General features: G+C 42.1%; 1 protein-coding gene across 1 annotated transcript in view; it reads left to right on the top strand.

Annotated features, from left to right (window-relative positions):
- LOC5515332 (E3 ubiquitin-protein ligase UBR4) overlaps positions 1-22,584 on the top strand; it is a 99,576-nt gene that overhangs the window by 69,551 nt on the left and 7,441 nt on the right. The window contains exons 75-99 of the mRNA XM_048731809.1: positions 2,667-2,832; positions 3,318-3,358; positions 3,514-3,655; positions 4,543-4,624; positions 5,139-5,235; positions 5,928-6,004; positions 6,393-6,447; positions 6,963-7,029; positions 8,060-8,154; positions 10,330-10,388; positions 11,196-11,239; positions 11,316-11,396; positions 12,015-12,048; positions 12,131-12,184; positions 12,587-12,668; positions 12,964-13,048; positions 14,552-14,620; positions 14,845-15,027; positions 16,258-16,376; positions 17,246-17,318; positions 17,398-17,501; positions 18,850-18,961; positions 19,600-19,728; positions 20,594-20,683; positions 21,216-21,341. Coding sequence (XP_048587766.1) covers positions 2,667-2,832; positions 3,318-3,358; positions 3,514-3,655; positions 4,543-4,624; positions 5,139-5,235; positions 5,928-6,004; positions 6,393-6,447; positions 6,963-7,029; positions 8,060-8,154; positions 10,330-10,388; positions 11,196-11,239; positions 11,316-11,396; positions 12,015-12,048; positions 12,131-12,184; positions 12,587-12,668; positions 12,964-13,048; positions 14,552-14,620; positions 14,845-15,027; positions 16,258-16,376; positions 17,246-17,318; positions 17,398-17,501; positions 18,850-18,961; positions 19,600-19,728; positions 20,594-20,683; positions 21,216-21,341 — 2,266 coding nt within the window. The remainder of the gene's footprint in view (positions 1-2,666; positions 2,833-3,317; positions 3,359-3,513; positions 3,656-4,542; positions 4,625-5,138; positions 5,236-5,927; positions 6,005-6,392; positions 6,448-6,962; positions 7,030-8,059; positions 8,155-10,329; positions 10,389-11,195; positions 11,240-11,315; positions 11,397-12,014; positions 12,049-12,130; positions 12,185-12,586; positions 12,669-12,963; positions 13,049-14,551; positions 14,621-14,844; positions 15,028-16,257; positions 16,377-17,245; positions 17,319-17,397; positions 17,502-18,849; positions 18,962-19,599; positions 19,729-20,593; positions 20,684-21,215; positions 21,342-22,584) is intronic.

The raw sequence follows: 22,584 nt of genomic DNA, 5'->3' as shown, positions 1-22,584 counted from the left end.
CTTGGTATATGTGAAAGGGAATGCACAACAACTGCACAAATTTACATTTACTAGCAAAACAAAGCGTATGGTGCGATAAGAAAACAAGAAAACTTGCACCCTTCACCGTGCTTTTCTTGTCTCTAGAACAAATTCGAATTTTAGGTTTACCCTTCTTTCCTCCCGATTGTAAGGACTGATTATTGTCGATAATTCGACTGTTTGTTTTGTAGAGAAATATCAGTCCTTGAATGACTAAATCGAATCCTGTTGTCAATCGGCGCGGTAAAACTAACTATTTCGCTTTTTCCGTTTGGCAATTTGTTGTACTTTGAGGCTCAACAGTGAATCAGATTGTAACAATTGCATGTGGTTCTTCCAACATTTTCCACCCCGTGGTGCTGTTTGAAGGTGAACTGGTATTTTTGCGGGTTTACTAACTTTAGTGAAGTTGTTCGCCCGTCTTGTGTGGTTCTTCCAACATTTTCCACCCCGTGGTGCTGTTTGAAGGTGAACTGGTATTTTTGCGGGTTTACTAACTTTAGTGAAGTTGTTCGCCCCGTCTTGGTTTTATGACCGTTCGCATTCGCACGTGGGAGAAATCGTATATCTACAACACAGTTTGCGAATAAAAATGCATTGAAATGAAATCCAATCCAATATTACATATTCTAATAATCAACCCATTCATCCTTACCGGTAAAAATGAAGCGTAGTGATCAAAACAAGCCAAAATAATCCGGTTGAAATTCAATTGCTTGAATGAACCGATCGACTCGAACTGGTAAACACTCCAGAGATGTCTTTTCATTCCATTAAATTCAGGTTTTGATTAAACCCCCATCTTAGTAATAGAAAAAAGTTATTCTTGGATCTATTGTTTGAACATTGTAATCATCTTTCTTTACCAAGTTAAAGAAAAGCGAGGAAAAATACAAGAGATATGCTCGTCCTCATCTTTACAAATCTACAATGGCAAGCGAATTTCCACTGGAACCCCATCAAGTGTATAGATAAAGATAATGTGTTTATTAACCCTATTGCAGCGAAAGTTGAATTACAGGGCAGCCAGTATATATATAATACATTCTTACATTTACATAACTTGTTGATAACGATAAGTACAGAAATTGTTGAGCCTATTCGTACGGCCGCAGATGGGGACAACAGACGCCGTACCGGACCGTAAACCATACCCATGGTGCGTTGCTACAGGAATAGGAATTAAGCGTTTAAGGGGGCCTCCGCGTTTGGCCTTTGCCACGAGAGCGATGCATGCCGTTTCTCTACGCTGGCATAGTGTTTCCAATCTAGCGTGTGATAATGCCTCATGGTAAGAGAGGTTTGGAAACACTATGCGCAGCACTTTTTTTTGGACCGATTCCACTAACTCTACCAAGTACTCTGGCAATGCCGACCAGACAGGCGAGGCATATTCAAGCACAGGTCTCATTGTACTACAGTATACTTGAATAAGGTCGTTTGATGATAGACCGCTTTTCTTGAGCGCACGGATTGCATACAAACGCTTGGTGGCCTTCTTCACGATAGCATCACAGTGAGTATTCCACGAGAAGTCACTGGTGATGTGGACACCAAGCAACTTATAGCAATCCACGCGCTCAATAACACAACCATTTATGAGCATAGGAGCAAGCTCAGTAGAATTATAAGTAAGGAAGCACATGGCCATTTCTTTGCATTTCTTGGCATTATACAATATACAACTCTTATATACATTATACTATATACAACTCAATATACATTATACTATATACAACTCTTGACGTCAGCCAATATAAAAAATTCCTGTACTCAATAAGCGCAAAGGCATTTTTAAAACCAAACATCGATAGCTATATTTTGTTATAAGAGCTTATATATTTTTCGTGTCATGGTCTCTTTAAAAAGACGGTTAATTTAATGTTATTATTTGGGAAGATAATATAGATCTAGTGACCTATTACCAGAGCAAACGATGTCGATTTAAACTAAACTGGTTGTCAGTGAATTACTATTTGGATCCCACCCTGCGTTTCAGTCTCTAGAACCGCCCCTGCTCTAAGCTTCGTGGCCACCTTTTATTATGACCCCACCCTTTGATTTTCCGAATGCTATTAGACGTGATCAGCGCCATTTTTAATCCGACTGAGTAGAGCTGACCGAGAGAAGCCTCGGAACGAGGCTTTATCAAGGGCATTTTCGAGTGTGCAATGCTCATGGGCGCTGCATCTCTCACAACACATCTGTATCATAAGCTTTCAGTTAGCTATACGCCTTTTGGAAAGTCGTTCAACTCGTGGACCAGCTTTAAATAAACTCAGCGCTCTTAGAAAGTCACTCAATTTGTATACAAGCCTTCAGTTTGTTTGTATTCGTTTGTTCTGTGAACTCGTGGACAAGATTCAATAACTTTGACACCGTTAGAAAGACAGTCAAGTCAAAATTCGACTAGTGGTGGTAAGGTAAAGCCTATGACCTCAACAGCTTAGGCTGATCTAAACAAAGAAAGTCAATCCTTATATTAGTAATAAACTGAAAACAAAACACGTTCTTGTTTCGTCCTTCGTAACCCGCAATACTTGACCCGCTTACCTTAACAATAGTCTCCAGACATACAAAGATATACACTTCGCAATGTGCATATCAAGAGTTATCACCCTAAAGAATACACCCCTTTGCTCCAGGTATCTGATGGAGAAGTTCGTGCGCAAGTGGAAGAAGCGCACCAAGCGACAGTCACCCTCAGAGGCAGACATTCCCGAGGAGGGGTGGCTGAGACAGGCTCTGTTCACCCCATCAAGCCGTGCGGCCCGGCAAATCGCGTGCACCATCGTGGAGTCGCTTTGCCAGGTGGGTTTCTTATAGGACAAAGCCTTTTCTTACTTAAAGAGTTCTAGTCATCCTATCTTTTTGTTTGTTTTTATTCAAATTTGAAGACAAATAATGTAAACAAATTTTTAAAGAAACATATGAAGACAAAGTTTAATACTTCATTTGACACATTTAATCGAAAAACATAAAGTGGCTTTCCTTTATCAGCCGACGGAAATGCGTTTTTCCGTACTCTTGGTATTTAGTATACTGAATGACAAAATAGCGACCGAAAGAGACATCTTTTTAAAGAAAACTCCAACTTTAAATGACCTACAATCCGTCATATCAATACAAATTTTGACATTCTTCTCATCTTACCAAGAGGTCTGTAAGTCCTAACTAATTCATGTCACCTTTGTTCATATGTTTTATACTTGTTGGACGATATAAAGTAGACAGTTTAAAAACCCTGTCATATTTATATCTACCGAGACAATGACACGGCATCCTCTCTCCTCTAGGGTCCCAACCGTCGGAAACACATGCTAGACTTGCTAACAAGGTAAAGATATAACATCTTGCTTTTGTTGTTGATGCGTTGACATGTAAAGGTTTTATAGCCTTGAGTCCTGTCTTTTAGAATGACAAGGCCATATGTTTATTTCCCAGAATCTCTCGCTCACTATAGTGTGGGGTTTTGTCTTTTCTTTGTGCCAGTTTCCTGGACGAGGTTGGCTCAGCGGGTGAGAATGCCTCGGAGTACTTCCAGTTGTACCAGCGTCTCATCCAGCCCAGCTACTGGAAGTTCTACTTGTCACTGCAAGGTGCCTTGCTGCAGATAGGACAGCTCATCACTCAGGTAACATACAACGGCTATACACGCTCATCACTCAGGTAACATACAATCGTTATACACGCTCATCACTCGGGTAACATACAACGGTTATATGCGCTCATCACACAGGTAACATACAATAGTTTACATACGCTCATCACACAGGTAACATACAATGGTTTACATACTCGTCTAGTTTAATTATTTAACATGCCATTGTAACTCATTTATAACCTAAAGAAGGCAGGTATTGGCCTGCAGAAATATCGTTCTAAAAAACATAAATCTGCGTTGTTGTCGACTTTTTCTTTTAAAGGTTTTATTAATTATTTTGGGGGGAGGGGGGTTTGGGGCGGGAGGCCGTAAACAACCGGGAGGCAACCTCTAGCAGAAACGCTTTTCCGCACCCGAAAAAGTATCCCGAGAACTCTCTCAAAACGCTAACAGACGCAGTAATTACCAGGATCCTTGAGAAATGACCCGCTGGTCCTTTCTCGAGGTTGTGTAAAAACCTTGCCCTTGTTGTTGGGGACATTCATGTTTTGGAACATCTTCTTAACTGAGATTTTGTCAGTTATTATCAGGTTTTGTTGTTGGATGACATAGGATCTTCTTAGCATTCCTCGTGGGTCTATGCCTCCTAGTTGTCTGTGATATCCCTGGCATTCGGACTCGCCTCATTCCACTTGTTGTGACATTGATTATTCCAAATATCACTAAAACCTCAGCCAAAAATTGTGTATTATCTGATCACTAACACTATTGAGGCTCAATTTTAATGGTTTCGGCTCTTTTGGTATCACGTTGTATTATCTCATTGTAACGTTTGCAGCAATGTACTTTGTGGCAGAGTGGTAAAATAAAATAAGAAAAAAGAATAGAGTATGATTGGTAAGGTTTTCGTATTGCAGGAGATTGAGAGGTTGTCATACCTTGAGCAGAACACACTGAGCTCAGATTTGTCACAGGGATACGCACTCAAGATGCTCACAGGTGAGATTCTTTAAAATCAAAACCTGTCGTAAGTACCCTTTATTCACCTATTTCGAACAAGGTTGCTCGAAGAATCTCGAATAGTCGAACTCGAAGAATGTGTCATAACCCGCAGTGCCTAAAATCCGTAGTGTATCAAATAAATAAATAAATAATAAGTGTAAATAAAAAGGAGGCTTTAGCATTCTTGTTTAAGTGCCTCTTAACGGCTTATAGAGACCAGGATTCAGCCATTACATTCGCGGGTGCAACCTTAATTGGAATAGATGTACATTCTTAATGGCTAACTGTCATAATTATTTCTTTTCATATAGATTCAGTTTGTTCAATATCCATTTGGCGATTCTAAATATGCAATAGAGTGCTGTCATTCATTCGTCTTTTGATTCTGCAAGATCGTTTTAAAGTAAAAAAAACGTGTTACATTAATAAAAATGCGTAGACCTTATTAACCAAAATCGACAAAATGATATAGTAACTAATGCTATAATACTATCTATACTATTTCCCTCAGAACTGTTGGCTTCGTTTATCGAGCATGACAGTATTAAGCAGAAGTTCAAGGGCAAACTTGTGGGGACGGTGCTGAATGGCTATCTCTCCCTGAGGAGGTAACATTACTCACGGGCTTATCTAATCTCCCCTCCCCCCCACATTTTTTTCAGAGGTTTTGCTTAAAATATAAATAAATAAAAGAAACTCCAGGAAAGTAAATGAAACCCCTCTAACTATACAGCTCCCTATTAGAACTCTCACCAGCATCCCGTCATTCACTTAATATAGGTTCAATCATTTGTACAGAAATCTAAAATTACCAACAACCTTTGATTTGACTTTCCAGAAGCCACAGCTTTATTATAGCTCCGATAGCTTTGTGCCTTAAAGTTTACTGTTCCCTTTTGTTAACATGCTGCTTGTAATTGGAAGGACCCATGCGTTTGTACAGATTCTGGTAATGCTGTTTTTGATCAAGCAGCTCTGTAATTTTTTTTTACCTAATCTGCCTAGCTGGTTGTTTTGTTGCGTTTTAGAGAAATTTTGTTCGTTCTGTAGGAAAAGTTTTGTTTTGCTTGCAGTTATTGGGCCGCACATGCTTTGGGTTTTGAGTTAAGGGAACCCCGAGGGGTTGGCCAGTCCTTTTTATCGCCCTTGTCTCGCCCTTTACCTTTGGGCATTATTACCTCGTCTCAGTCTTGCGTAGCCATAGGGGAAACTCTACGAAGCTCACGCTACACAGAATTAGGCTTTAGAACATTAGCTGTGGGGCTTGGCTGCCTTGTTGACTTTACTTGTCGTTACACAGATTGATTGTACAGCGCACCAAACTGATTGATGAGACACAGGAGCTTCTGCTTGAGCTACTGGAGGAGATGACAACTGGTGAGATATGCAACGTGACAATTATTATCACCATTACCACCATCACCTATCGTCGTAATTCCACCAAAATCATCATCATAATCATCATCATCATTCACCTATAGTCATTATTCCACCACCGCACCACCACCACAACCATCATCACCACCACCACCATCGTCGTCGTCGTTGTCGCCGTCGTCGTTGTCGTCACTACCATGGTCACCATCATCATCATCACCAGCCCAACGATCATCATCACCATCATTGTCATCATATATGTGTGGCTTCTCTTGGCAACGCTTTAACAACTTCCTTTACAAAGGTTAAGAACCCTAACCGCTGTAGACTATTGTTGCCTTTCTTTATAACCACTGTATGACTGGGTAACTGGGTGACTTTGTTTTAGGTACGGAGGTAGAGACGCGTGCATTTATGGCTATATGTGTGGAGACGTTGAACAGGTAGGGGTCACAATACTGCGCTTTTAACAATCCGCTTGGTAATCCAGTGATTTGGTCGCCTCATAGACTTGCACTAAGAAATCTCATGACTTTTTGGGTGGAAAATTCGGGTGCACTTTCCGGCGGAAAAATAGCAATAACAAAAAGCAAGATATTTAGCGCTTACGAATCGACAAGAAATGGCCTGTTTTTATTGAAAGAGTCGCTCTCTGGTGCATTGATGCTTTGTGGGCTATGAATTGTGATGCATGTTTCACCCTTCTACATATCAAGTTTTATTGAAATTCTTTTATATCCATAGATCTCCTACGCACTATTAGCAAATGTCGCAAGTTGTTTAGTTTACTGCATGCTTATTCTTCATGAAAAACAAAACGCACACATCAGCAAAAGGCATGGTAGGCATTAACCTGCTAAGAAGTTTTTGGGAGATGTTAACTTCATCAGACCATTATGTCTCATCAAGGGTTTAGTTTGATGTTATGGATAAGGAAGTGTCTATTTTCCCTCTCTAGATATGGCCTGGATGACTTGCGAACTCCCGTGTTCATCTTTGAGAGGCTCTGCAACCTGATCTATCCTGTGAGTACAATTTTACCCCACGTGAGATTGTTATTACAGCCGCATTGTCACCAGTTTACTTCCGGAGGTCCGACGGAAACCTCAACCGTTAAAAGACAAAAGAATCTATTAAAATCCGAGATATTAAACAGGCAATCCGCTCTAAATTATCAATCACATCCTCAAAGAAACTTCCAATAAACACACTGCTTTCAATATTTTGAAATGTTTTTCTCGTTTTCCGTTTAAAATCAGCGGATATTGTTACGTAATCGACCTGAAGTAAACTGGTGACAATGCGGTTTTAACCAACACCCCAAACCCTCCATCCCACCACTTACCCAGTAGGTCCTCTAATCTCCATAGCCGTGCTCCCGTTTGCCGAAAATTAACAAAGTATATTCTGTGGGCAAAAGCTTCATTATTTTTAACAGTGAAACAATCATAACTTCTTAAACGTGGTTGTACCACGTGGTTGTTGCAGACGTAATAATTTGCAATCAAATTCTTATATAAGTTACAGCCAAAGTTTGAAAAGTGGGTGGCGAACATTGATATTTCTCTATCAAGACGTTGTTTGCTGAGCCTACTCATTCCCTTACGCGTGTATGGGATAAGCAAAGACGTTTCAGGACAACGAACGCTAACCGCAAGCTCTAAATTCTCCTTTTCTGTAAAGTTTTGCCACAATCCTTTGGAATAGACATATCTTCTTCCTCGCTCATGATTACATAAAAACCCTGCAATTTTTGCAGTAGCACGTTCCGGCTATTGTCCGTAGTGCAGAAACGCCTTTGCTTATGTTCCCTACAATCTTAAATTAGGCCTCAATCCTTAAGTAAGGGGTTAAATACCCTATTGCCCTGTAAATAACATACGGAGGCAGTTCGCCGTATTACAGCCTGGGTTTTCTTGAAGGTCAATAATCACCTGAACCTTGTTTGTTATTTTCCAAAAAAAGACAAGTTATTGAGTTTTCACTCTTTTCCCCAAGTTTAAATTGTTATTTACTAGGTATAGATCATGTAATAATTTGTATTATAATCCACAGGAGGAGAATGACATTGGTGAATTCTTCATGAGTTTGGAAAAAGACCCCCAACAAGAGGACTTTCTACAGGGTCGGATGCAGGGCAACCCGTATAGGTAAGGGACGATATTATGAGTACTTCCTCGTCGTTATTTACAGGGCAACCCGTATAGGTAAGGGACGATATTATGAGTACTTCCTCGTGGTTATTTACAAGGTAACCTGTATAGGTAAGGGACGAAATTATGAGTACTTGCCCGTGGTTATTTACAGGGCAACCTGTATAGGTAAGGGACGAAATTATGAGTACTTCCTCGTGGTTATTTACAGGGCAACCGGTATAGGTAAGAGACGATATTATGAGTACTTCCTCGTGGTTATTTACAGGGCAACCGGTATAGGTAAGGGACGAAATTAAGAGTACTTCCTCGTGGTTATTTACAGGACAACCCGTATAGGTAAGGGACGATATTATGAGTACTTCCTCGTGGTTATTTACAGGGCAACCCGTATAGGTAAGGGACGATATTATGATTACTTCCTCGTGGTTATTTACAGGGCAACCTGTATAGGTAAGGGACGAAATTATGAGTACTTCCTCGTGGTTATTTACAGGGCATCCCGTATAGGTAAGGGACGAAATTATGAGTACTTCCACGTGGTTATTCACAGGGCAACCGGTATAGGTAAGGGACGAAATTATGAGTACTTCCACGTGGTTATTTACAGGGCAACCGGTATATGTAAGGGACGGAATTATGAGTACTACTTCCTCGTGGTTATTTACAGGGCAACCCGTATAGGTAAGGGACGATATTATGAGTACTTCCTCGTGGTTATTTACAAGGTAACCTGTATAGGTAAGGGACGAAATTATGAGTACTTGCCCGTGGTTATTTACAGGGCAACCTGTATAGGTAAGGGACGAAATTATGAGTACTTCCTCGTGGTTATTTACAGGGCATCCCGTATAGGTAAGGGACGAAATTATGAGTACTTCCACGTGGTTATTCACAGGGCAACCGGTATAGGTAAGGGACGAAATTATGAGTACTTCCACGTGGTTATTTACAGGGCAACCGGTATATGTAAGGGACGAAATTATGAGTACTACTTCCTCGTGGTTATTTACAGGGCAACCCGTATAGGTAAGGGACGAAATTATGAGTACTTCCTTGTGGTTATTTACAGGGCAGCATTTATAGGTATTAAAACAATTATAGGTATTTCTTCAAGGTTATTTACAGGGCAGCCTGTATGGCTAATTAAAGTGGGCAATTATAATTACTTCCTGGATGTTTCTTGGTAGCCCGTATAGCTAAAGAAAGGAGGGAATTATAAGTACTTCTTCCTGGATGTTTCTGGGTAGGCTGTAAGGTAAGAGCTGCCAAGTATAAGGACAACTTCCATGTTGCACACAGGGCTATCTGGATAGGTATGGGAAGGGACTCAAGGTTCAATACAGGGCCACCTTTATAACTAAGGGAATGGGCGTAATTAAATTTCTTCTTCAAGGTTATTTACAGGGTAACTCGTATAGGTAAGGGGCGAAATTATAAGTTCTTCTTCAAGGTTATTTACAGGGCAACCCGTATAGGTAAGGGGCACCACTTCAAAGGAATTTCTTAAGGTTGTTTTACAGGGCTACTTGCACAGGTAGTGAAAGGAGCGCAATTATAAGCACTTCTTCAGGGCTGTATATAAGCTACCTGGATAAGTAAGAAGGGTGCACAACTTACAGTAAATTTTTAAATGGTTGTGTGTACTATAACGGGGCTACCCGTGTGGCTAATAGGAGGGAAACTTAAAAGGGCCTCTTATTCTTCAAGATTGTATGCACGAAAATACGTGTAGGTAAGACATGGTCAACTAGGACTTGCTATATATTGCATTGAGAGAGGAGCAAACAATGGCAAAATTCAAATTGAAGGTTGTGCTTATATTTTGTTGATAATTTCCCTAGAGGTTCCTTGGGTAATATAAAACAAAATAAGCTTTGGTACTTTTTGGTAGATGATTCCTTCTTGAGATATAATTTATCCAAGTTGCCATAAATCAGGAAAAAAAGTAGCAATTTCGCACAAATTGGGCAATTTTAGACAAATCCACAATTTGCAATATCTCAAGAACGGATTATCTACCAAAAGTTTTTTTTGGGTTTATATTACACAAGGAACTTCTATGCAAAAAATTACGCGATTATAAGCTAACACAACAACTTTGCCATTTTTTGCTCCTGTTTTGCATTGATTAATATTGTTAAGTGAAACGTTTTCTTCTTATCTGTACAGTTCTAACGAGCCTGGCTTGGGGCCCTTAATGCGAGACGTGAAGAACAAAATTTGCACAGGTACAGCATCACACATCGATTTTAGTTATTTGATTGAATAACTGAAAAATATTTTGATATCTAATGCTGTTTTCACACCAAACCATGTTTAGTTAAACAAGGTTTTTTGCCCCATGACTTGCCAAGTTTCTAATTCTGTTGAATTCTTACTAGCTACAATTTAGCTAGTTAGCTATTTAAATATCACTTAGTAACACGTACAGCACAGTCTTTTCAGTTTTGTTTTTGGTTCTGCCCACTCTTGAGGGGTTGAGATTTAAACCAGTTTAATTCAACCACCTTTAAACTGATTTAAGTGCTGGAGTGAATGCGGTATAAGACAACTTGGTGATTTAATCTCTGAAGCTATTAAAAAATGAAATTCGTGACAAGTGAGTTCTTCCCTATAGGGGTGTATTGCTGATTGACCTCATTCATTCACCCCTTTCTCAAGTCGGTTATTCAAATCAATATGGGACTTTCGCTAAGAGATCACCTGACTGTTTGGGTGGCAAACAAGCGCGCGCTCAGTCTTTTAGCGGCAAAATAACAGCAACAAAAAGCAACTAATTCAAGGCTTACGAAAAAAGCCAGAATTTTTTTTCCAAAAGGATTTACTTTCATTTTAAGATTTTATTTTTTTGTAGTTCTCTGGTGTGACTGGCGCAGTTATTTCTAACTCTTTTTTTTATTATTTTGTTTTGAATTTGCCACCCAGAAAGGTCACGTGATCTCTTAGCGTCCCCTATTATACAAATCAATTCGCACGAGTTTGTTCAGTACAATATGTTTGGTTAAGCATTTATTAAATGCTATTTTGTTTTCTAGATTGCGAATTGGTAGCACTTCTGGAAGATGACAGTGGAATGGAGGTAAGCAGTTATCTCAACCAACGGCACATATATCACTTGTCTGTAACGTGCTCATCTTTGATTTGTCTCCTTTCAGCTGCTTGTCAATAACAAGATCATTAGCTTAGATCACCCTGTGAAGGACGTGTACAAGAAAATCTGGTGCCCAGAGGGCGAGGTGCGTTACCCCGTCACGGGGCGGATAAATGGGGGAGGGGGAGGTGAAGGGGTGGAGATGTAATGTCAATTATTATTCCATCCGATTTTTCCCAGCATTTGTGTTGCACAAAAATGATGATTAAATAGGAGACTTGCGCTAAGAGATCACGTGACTTTTTGGGTGGCAAACTAGCGTTCGCTCCGGCTTTTAGGGCCAAAATAACAGCAGCAAAAAGCAAGTTATTTAGCAATTACGAAAAAAGCCAGAATTGTTTTTTTTTTTTTTCAAGAAAAAATTTAGTTTAATTTAAAGATTTTATTTTTTTTGTCGTTATCTGGCGTGACGGGCGCGGTCATTTCTGTGTCAGTTTTGGCTTGAATTTGCCATTCAAAATGTCACGTGATCTCTTAGCGCAAGTCCACTATTCAAATTAAATGAATTGAATCACCCTTGTAAGATTGTGATCAAGCTAAAGGCACAGGAAGGCGGCTCAATGAGCCGCCATACAACTGATGTCTGATGACGGAACCCAACTTAGGATCGAAACTGTATTATTTCATTTTTGTTGATTTTTATTTTGTGCAGTACTGTATCCACCTTCCCCTGTGTAATTCGTTGTCTTGTATCTTGTTTCAGGGTGAACCGATGCGGATTGTATACAGAATGAGAGGTGTGTGTCCTACAAGGTGTACAAGCTGTTCCTATTAGGGCAATCCCGACATAAGATTGACTGACTCTCTCTGATCCCCCAGGTTTACTTGGTGATGCAACTGAGGAGTTTGTGGAGAGTCTGGATGACAACAATGGTATGGATTTTTATAAATATTTATATATACTGCGCGCGATGACACATTGGGGGTGATCATCTTGTCGAAACACTTATGCACTGTTCTTCCATGTCTATAAAAATGCGACAAAAATAATGGGACAATCATAGAGTGAGGAAAAGAGTGCCAAACTCGAAATTTCTCGATTGACATTTGTGTTGTGATTTTCCTTTCCCAAACGATAATCTCGCGCATGAAACGTATCTCCCGTACTTTCCGTTAGTACTTTACTTACAATCACTTCGTTAACAATACCGCATTATGTTTCTAACGTGATTAAGTTACAATCACGATGAATGGTTAACTATAGCCATGTGATATGTAGACCTCCTGGACGTACAGTGTGGCAAACTTCCTGAACAATTTTCTTCTGTTTTGTAGAAGAAGACGTGGATAACGAAGAGGTTTACAAGATGGCGTCCGTCATGTCCGTCTGCGGGGGACTAGAAGCCATGCTCACCAGGTACGACTGCGTATGATCAAAATAGCTCTCCTCTTTGCTTCACTTGTGTCGTTGGAATTAAGTTGCTTGCCTGATTTACGTACCACAGTCTTGTGTGGTTTAAATGTAGTAGCCTGTCTTGCTTACCTTCCACAATCTTGTCTTTGGAATGTAATAGCGCGTCATTTGTACCAATCACAGCCTTGTGTTTTTGGAATGTAGTTTCCTGTCTTTTGTACCTATCACTGTTTCGTTGGAATATAGTAGCCTGTGGTTTTTTTACCTGGTGGTTTTTTCACATCTACTTGTCTTACAGACTGAGTGGAATACGTGATCTGTCTCGTGGAAAACAACTAGTGCAAGTAATTCTGAAGTTGCTGAGCTACTGCGTCAAACTGAAGGTAAGAAAAACATCATGGAAACCAGAAAAACATATATCAGGGCCGTAGCAAGGAGGGGGAACTAAGGACATGCCCCCCCCCCCTAGAATATATTTTTTTTAAATATAATGAAATGACAAGTAGGGGCCTGGGTGTACCCCCCAATATTTTCTTAATGTTTCTGTATTGTGTCCCTCCCTCCTCCCCAATTTCACGTGGCCTGCTACGGCTGGGCCTCTGAGTCGCACCTAACTTTATGCAAACTCATGCAAAGTGCATTCACCCACAACAAAGATTTCAAAGATCAGAAGTATTGAAAGAGTTACAGCCACAACTTCGTTATTGTTTTCATTCGACATGGAAGAAAAATTATGTGACAATATTTCCGAATAACCATCTATGAAATAAAAAGTAGATGTATCCCATTTACCAAGTCGATTATACCGCAATAGCTCGCCTAAATCAGTGAATCTGTACAGGACCTGAAATGATCCCAGGACCCGAAATGATCCCCAAAAGTACCCCAACTGATCCCGGGACCCGAAACGATCCCCAAGTCTCCGAAATGAACCCCAAGGAATTGCAGTAATGGACAAACAAAAGGAATGTGGAAGGATTGGCTTTCAGTTTTAAAAACATATGAAACATTTTAGCGTCATTTTTGTTACTATCCAGAAATTTGAATTAACTAAAACCATAGTATTAAGATTTTTATATACGACTGCAAATACAGCTTTCGACAGCTTGGTTGAGTCAGCAATTGGGGTGTACGCACTACTACATAAGGAAATTCAAAACTCACATATTGCTTTCAACAAAAGCCACATCTCTTAATATTTTGCAACGGTAGTAAAAGGGTTGTTCGAGTGCATTACTCAGTGTGCTTTTGTCATTCCATCTTCTCGGCCAAACCGGCTGTCGGTAAATATTCGCTCGTGTGAACATGGATTTCCTGGTGAAAAACACGTTTGGTTGTCAAATGAATATAGATTTTTAGGGGTGATGTTTACCGGAAACGAGATTTATAGTGTCAGAGTCATGTGTTGTAACTGCAAATGTTTCGAAGGTCAAAAGTTTGGTTGTTCTCAGCAAGGCTGTGCTTTGGCTGTGCTATGTTTATGTTGTACTCCTTTTAGCAATTAAAAGTTGTGTATTTGTTTTGGACTCTGTTTATGGGTTTACCGCCGGGGCAATGTAATAAATAGAAGTATTGTATTGGAATTTAAGTTTTTTTCGGTCATGTTATTTAGAAATAAATTCGATGTCAACCCTTAATTATGCTTTAAGAATTGGAAGTGCTTTCTTCTGCTTTCCCTTTGTCCATTACCGCAATTCCCTGGGGTTGATTTCGGGGACTCCTCGGTATCGTTTCGGGTTCCAGGATCAGTTGGAGTACTTTTGGGGATCATTTCGGGTCCTGGGATCATTTCGGGTCCTGTACAAAACGATGCTTTTTCTCTCATGGTACTTTGAAAGGCAGACAAAATAGCGGCTGATTTAATTTTAATCCATCTCCATTTGCAGGTGAATCTGAAGTACTTGTGCAACCCGTCACTCAACGCTTTGAACGTGTTACTGGGAACGCTCAACCAGGTAAGCAAAAGTTTAAAAATAATAATAATAATGAGAGAGAGAGAGAGAGAGGAGAATACCCCTGCCGGCAAACTTTGTCGAGGGCGGACAGAAGGCTTTTATTGTTTACATTTTTTTTTTCTTGCCGCTTGAGACATCCGCTAGCATGCAGCACAGGTCCTCAACCCGTGATTTTTATTCAGTTATGCAGGCATAGTCGAGTAACCCTTGCATTTGTTCCACAGGCGTTACAGATGGAGCAGGAATCTAGCGGAGTAGGCGGCGCCATCATCGCAGAGGAGGTGCTACGTATCATGGAGACCATCCTGCAAGAAGCGACCAGCTCAGCCGAACCCACCCGCACCCAGACTCAACAGGACAGCTCCCAGCTCGACACGCTTCTCGACAGGATCACCAGTCCATTTGTGGTAAGACACGGTACTCGACATGATCACCAGTCCATTTGTGGTAAAGCACGCTACTCGACAAGATCCCCAGTCCATTTGTGGTAAGACACGGTACTCGACATGATCACCAGTCCATTTGTGGTAAGACACGGTACTCGACATGATCACCAGTCTATTTGTGGTAAGACACGCTACTCGACAAGATCACCAGTCCATTTGTGGTAAGACACGCTACTAGTCACCAGTCCATTTGTGGTGAGACGTGTCACTACTCACCAGTCCATATGTGGTAAGACGGGGAACTAGTCGCCAGTCCATATGTGGTAAGACGGGGGAACTAGTCACCAGTCCATATGTGGTATGACGGGGAACTAGTCACCAGTCCATTTGTGGTAAGACACGGTACTAGTCACCAGTCCATTTGTGGTAAGACACGCAACTCGACAAGATCACCAGTCCATTTTTGGTAAAGCACGCTACTCGACAAGATCACCAGTCCATTTGTGGTAAGACACGCTACTAGTCACCAGTCCATTTGTGGTAAGGCACACAACTCGACAAGATCACCAGTCCGTTTATGGTAAGACACGCTACCCGACAAGATCACCAGTCCATTTGTGGTAAGAAACGCTACTCGACAAGATCACCAGTCCATTTGTGGTAAGACACGCTACTATTCACCAGTCCATTTATGGTAAGACACGCTACTCGACAAGATCACCAGTCCACTTATGGTAAGACACGCTACTCGACAAGATCTTCAGTCTTATTGTGGTAAGACACGCTACTCGACAAGATCACAAATCCATTTGTGGTAAGACACGCTACTAGTCACCAGTCCATTTGTGGTGAGACGTGTCACTACTCACCAGTCCATATGTGGTAAGACGGGAAACTAGTCACAAGTCCATTTGTGATAATAACCGTTACTTGTCACTAGTCCCTTTGTGGTAAGACACCCTTCTAGTTACCAGTGCATTTGTGGTAACCCTACTTCTCTCGACTACTCGAATAAATAACCAGTCCATTTGCAGTAAAAAGTGTACAAGAACTGCATGCTTTGTTTTCCTACGACCTCGTCGCTCGTATTAAAATATACAAACGCCACTCGTGTCTAAAATAATATAAGTTGTCTCTGATGTTTTGCCTCCCCCTCCCCTCCCTCCGCATTATACTCGTTTAGCATTTTGTGCAATTGCCACTTAAATCCAGTGTTATGTCGTGCTTATTGTTCTTTGCTGTTCTCTACAGCGATCGAACACAAACGTGCTTCAAGCAATGATGCGAATTATCCCATTCCTGACGTTCGGTGACGAGAAGAACATGAAGACACTTATAGTTCACTTCCTTCCCTACCTGGACTTCAACAAGTATGTCATGACGCAGCGCTAGCTACATTAAATGTAACCTGCCTTAAACAAGGACCCGCACTATAAAAGGGCCTGGACCAGGTCCACAAAAGGCTCATGTGTCAGTTAACTGCTACGCGGTGCGAAGCTCCGGAGTTCAGTCGAGCGTGTCTTGTTTGCCCACTAGGAGCGAAACTCAAACTCAACTTTTGAAGCGCTTTTCTTCCCGTTTGCTCGGTTTATTTTCTTTAAGCTTCTAACATGAATAACCCACCAAAAGAGCAGGAATGTGCAGTAAAAAATAGTTCAAATTATTAACGATAACACAACTAAAAAGTCGCACTACCGACCCAATGTTACGGTGTGTTATCTTCTTGAATTTTCAATTTTGTTCAGGCGAAAGAGGGCGGAGCTAAGCCCTTTTATAGTGCGGGTCCTTGTTTAACATCTAGAATTATGTCATTGTCAAGTAATATATAAATAACCCAAAGGGCATGACAGTGTGGAATGCATTAATGTGACGTGCCTTTACCACGGGCTATAGGACAACTTTACTCCAAAGTGATGTCCAATGCTTTTTAGTGCCGGATAAGCTACTTATTCCTTCTTCAACTGGATGTATTTGCCTTGGTTTCCCTTCTCAAGCGAGCTCTTTCCCTGCGCGCTTACGACCTTTCGAACGACGCGCAATGAAACCGCGGAGTAACAAGACCCCCAGCGGCCTGTTTTTTTCTTCCTCAAAATAAAATGCATCTTTTTGGAGTTGTCCTTGAGCCCGTACTGCATAAATTTTCCTACGGGTATGTCCGTGTGGAATGCATTAATGTAGTATATTGCGACACTGAGTAAAATGTTTTTGTTAAACTAGCTTTTCGGTGTCTTGTCTGTAGGTTTGATGTTGAGCGATCCACGGACGAGACCCTGTTTATCGATTGCTTTTGTAACATCGCTGGAGGAATAGAGGTAAGACTAACAATGTGCAGTTTACACACTACTTCTCCCAAAGAGGAAATGGAATAAAATGCCTTGTGTTTGTTTTCAGAACAATCACAGCGGACTGAGGCTGAAGGAAATGATCATCACGAACAGTATCGTGGAGAAGGCCATCAAATACCTGCACACTTACACTCCACAAAAGCCAATCAGGTGAGGGCACTGTCCACAAAAGCCAATCAGGTGAGGGCACTGTCCACAAAAGCCAATCAGGTAAGGGCACTGTCCACAAAAGGCAATCAGGTGAGGGCACTGTCCACAAAAGCCAATCAGGTAAGGGCACTGTCCACAAAAGCCAATCAGGTAAGGGCACTGTCCACAAAAGCCAATCAGGTAAGGGCACTGTCCACAAAAGGCAATCAGGTGAGGGCACTGTCCACAAAAGGCAATCAGGTGAGGGCACTGTCCACAAAAGCCGATCAGGTGAGGGCACTGTCCACAAAAGCCAATCAGGTGAGGGCACTGTCCACAAAAGCCAATCAGGTGAGGGCACTGTCCGCAAAAGCCAATCAGGTGAGGGCACTGTCCACAAAAGCCAATCAGGTGAGGGCACTGTCCACAAAAGCCAATCAGGTGAGGGCACTGTCCACAAAAGCCAATCAGGTGAGGGCACTGTCCACAAAAGCCAATCAGGTGAGGGCACTGTCCACAAAAGCCAATCAGGTGAGGGCACTGTCCGCAAAAGCCAATCAGGTGAGGGCACTGTCCACAAAAGCCAATCAGGTGAGGGCACTGTCCACAAAAGCCAATCAGGTGAGGGCACTGTCCACAAAAGCCAATCAGGTGAGGGCACTGTCCACAAAAGCCAATCAGGTGAGGGCACTGTCCACAAAAGCCAATCAGGTGAGGGCACTGTCCACAAAAGCCAATCAGGTGAGGGCACTGTCCACAAAAGCCAATCAGGTGAGGGCACTGTCCACAAAGTGTGTGCCTCAACCGGTCCTCCGCGTGCTTTGGTTGCCTATTTTGCGATGCCCTGCAGGCCCATGTCTAGAGTGCTCAATCTCAAGGGGGGGAGGGGGGGGACTTTTTGGGACATAAATCACTACAAGAGTAAACAAAGCTCAAAGTTCGTGACGAAATTGTCGCATTTGCGACTGGATTTTCAAAATGCACCTGTAACAAATTATTTTCTGATGCTATGATTGTTGTATAGTGAACTGAAAAGACTTTACTGTGAAATGGCTTCTCTATTGCACAGGAGAAATATACGGAATTGGTATCTGAAAGAGCCTTGCGACTAGAATTTTAAAACTGGTTGCACACTTTCTCGTGACGAGCTTTGAGCTCTGTTAAAGTTTTTAAAATCAACACCTTATGAGAAATAAGTTATTCAACAAATCAAAATAAAAGTTTTTAAAATCAACACCTTATGAGAAATAAGTTATTCAACAAATCGAAATAAAAGTTTTCAAAATAAGTTGTCCTTATCCTTATTCCTTGTTGCCCTGTTGTCAACATTCCCATATTTCCTTTTACATCCTGTTTTTTTGCTCAACAGCAAAGCGAACCTATCCGAGGTGGATGCGTGGAAAGAGTTCCTAGCGCGCCCCTCGCTACCTTATGTTCTGCGTCTTCTATCTGGTCTGTGCAGAGGAGATCCTCATACACAGGTTAGTTCTTATAAATCCACGCCATAATTTAAAGAATGTCGATCAACTTCTCTTCCGTTTTGTTTACAATTGAATATACAGCTGTTCATTTGCAAGGAAACCATCCACAATTGAAGTCTTGTACTGTTTTAGTGATATCTGATTTTGAGTTTCTCAGTTTCTTGCTTGAATTAGCCGATGGAAATGGATTCTTGTTACTCGGCATTGAGCGGGAGCATAAAATGGCGGCGTGATTGGCCTTCTTTAAGGCCATGTTACATGAGTCCTGCAACTTGCAATTCAACGATGATGAATGAGACAAGATTGCGAGTTGCAGGGGCATTGTACACAGGGCAATTTCTCTCAAAATGTTGCGAACAGTAGAAACGTTTTATGCAACGCAACAAAAATTGCATTTCAAGTTGCAGGAAAATTCTTAAGCCATTACTGGGCTCCAGAAAATAGGCCACTAGACCTATCTAGATCCAAACTTTCTAAATACACACAAAAGTCATAAAACTGTAAAAATTCTAAAGCTAATTCCTGGGCTCCGGAAAATAGGTCACTAGGCCTATCTAGATCCAAGCTTTTACTGGATACACACAAAAGTCATTACTCACTCACTTTCTTAACTGTATTCTACTTGTCGAATTGTGCAGTCCATTGTGGGCGAGACAAGCATTCCCGTCATTCATCGTCTGGAGCAAGTGTCATCTGAAGAGATGGTGGGATCCCTTGCTGAAAACCTGCTTGAAGCATTACGAGAAAGCCCACAGGTTGGGAAAAAGGTAAGGCATTTCCGGATCCAGTCTAACTGGCTTTTAGCTTACGAGAAAACCAAGGTTCGGAAAAAGGAAAGGCATTTCCGGACCAAGTCCAACTGGCTTTTAGCTTACGAGAAAATCCACAGGTTGGGAAAAAGGTAAGGCATTTCCGGACCCAGTCTAACTGGCTTTTAGCTTACGACAAAACCAACAGGTTGGGAAAAAGTTAAGGCATTTCCGGATCCAATCTAACTGGCTTTTAGCTTACGAGAAAACCCACATGTTGGGAAAAAGGTAAGGCATTTCCGGACCCAGTCTAACTGGCTTTTAGCTACATGGGGCTTGGTTTCGTAAGCTATGAGGCTTCCTGGAGAACTTTAATATTACGTGAAAATTTACCTTTGGAAAAAGGAAATGTACTCCAGGAATCTGTCGGACAGGGGGAAGAGGGGAAATGGAGGGGAGGGCTGAGATAGTTAGGGCGCATGCTGAGACTATTCTTAAAGTATAACAAGAATATTAACACATTTCGCCACGAGGGAGAAAAGGGCTGGAATAAAAAGTTAGGACGTTAGGACACTTTCTGAGAATCTGCTTGAAGCAAAAATTGAATCAACCAAATGGTTGGCGAATGTGCACAGGGGTCTGGGTATTTAATCACGAAGGACAGGGAAAGACTGTTGATAGATGTGAAGACACGGAAGGTAAGACTGGTTTGCAATAAAAAACAGCTCTGGGTTTACCATTGTACAACAGGGCTAGGCTTTATTGGTAGATGTAAAAACTGGTTTGGAATAAATAGGACAGCTCTGGGCTGGACAATAGGCATAGGGTTTATACAGAAAGCAAATGTAAGCATTGAGCAGATAATGATGCCCACTGTTTTCAGGTGAATGAAGTTCGTCGTCAAACAAGGACAGAGAAGAAAAGGCTGGCAATGGCGATGAGGGAGAAACAGCTAGGGGCGCTAGGCATGCAGGTACAGAGATCTGTTTACTCTTTTTCTCAAACCATAATCAATTTCCGTAGGTCTTCTCTTCAGAATTTTTGATTTCAACAAAAGATGTTGGGATATTGCTAAAGAGCAATAGCGGTTCATAGCAATTTGGTTTCCATAAAATCAGTCAATTAAAAGACAACACAAATGGGACAATCAATGCTCACCAGAAGCGACGACTACAGCTATATGACTTGGACGATTATAACATCTTTAGAACGCGTTTTTTCCTATCATTCTGGAATGGGAATGGTTGGTAGAGAATGTTCAGAATGGCATTCGAATCATTCTACTACAGGTAGCAGAATGGGTGGATAGCCTTCATTCCATTCCGGAATGGGGCCGCGGGATAAACGAACGCGCGCTTTTTCTATTCTTATCATTCTCATTCCGGAATCACGAGTAAAAAAACGCGCCCATAGTTTCATCGAGCCTTTATGCAGGAAATATTGTTTGACACCTGAATCCCCAAATCCAAATGTATTTGTTTCTCATACGTTTGTAAATTTTGTAGACCATGTCTGGAGGTAAGATTGTCGCCAAACCCTCTAGCCTCATGCGTGAGATGGAAGACCTATCAGAGGAGACCGGGCTCGTCTGCTGCATCTGCCGTGAGGGCTACAAGTACCACCCTCAGAAGGTGGGCATATTGATCACCGTCTGTGGCATATTCCCCTTAGGCGAGCTTCTGGTATAAAAGAAAAGGGGGTCCAGATGGCGCAGTTGGCAGAGCGTCGCTCTGTAGTGCCTGTGCTTCTCACCACAGGTTTCCCGGTCGCTCTGTAGTGCCTGTGCTTCTCACCACAGGTTTCCCGGTCGCTCTGTAGCGCCTGTGCTTCTCACCACAGGTTTCCTGGTCGCTCTGTAGCGCCTGTGCTTCTCACCACAGGTTTCCCGGTCGCTCTGTAGTGCCTGTGCCTCTCGTTTCCCGGTCGCTCTGTAGTGCCTGTGCTTCTCACCACAGGTTTCCCGGTCGCTCTGTAGTGCCTGCGCTTCTCACTACAGGTTTCCCGGTCGCTCTGTAGTGCCTGTGCTTCTCACCACATGTTTCCCGGTCGCTCTGTAGTGCCTGTGCCTCTCACCACAGGTTTCCCGGTCGCTCTGTAGTGCCTGTGCCTCTCACCACAGGTTTCCCGGTCGCTCTGTAGTGCCTGTGCCTCTCACCACAGGTTTCCCGGTCGCTCTGTAGTGCCTGTGCTTCTCACCACATGTTTCCCGGTCGCTCTGTAGTGCCTGCGCTTCTCACCACATGTTTCCCGGTCGCTCTGTAGTGCCTGCGCTTCTCACCACAGGTTTCCCGGTCGCTCTGTAGTGTCTGTGCTTCTCATCACATGTTTCCCGGTCGCTCTGTAGTGCCTGTGCTTCTCACCACAGGTTTCACGGTCGCTCTGTAGTGCCTGTGCTTCTCACCACAGGTTTCCCGGTCGCTCTGTAGTGCCTGTGCTTCTCACCACAGGTTTCCCGGTCCCTCTGTAGTGCCTGTGCTTCTCACCACAGGTTTCCCGGTCGCTCTGTAGTGCCTGTGCCTCTCACCACTGGGTTCCGGGTTCGATTCCCGGTCCCGACGTGAGTTGAGTTAGTTGGTCTCGCCTTTGCTCTGAGGGTTTTTCTCTGGTTTTCCTCCCTCCCCAAAGCCAACAATTTCGATCTTAGCTGTGTTCCTTGCTCTGACATTAGTTGTATGGCGGCTGCCTCTGGTAGATTTAGCGATAAGAAAGTTATTTTATACCCACTTACGTATTGAATTAATATATATCTTTTCGTTTAAAAATTCAAGCATCGAGTTTTTTAGGCATAAACAATTTCGATCTTAGCTGTGATCCTTGGTCTGACATAAGTTGTAAAGCGGCTGCATGAGGCTTCGAGTTTTTTTAGGCAATATG

This window comes from Nematostella vectensis, chromosome 8, assembly GCF_932526225.1.
Source record: "Nematostella vectensis chromosome 8, jaNemVect1.1, whole genome shotgun sequence".
In the NCBI taxonomy this organism is placed as follows: Eukaryota; Metazoa; Cnidaria; class Anthozoa; order Actiniaria; family Edwardsiidae; genus Nematostella; species Nematostella vectensis.
Note: the sequence above shows the minus strand (reverse complement) of the source record. Positions and strands in the feature narration are given on the sequence as shown.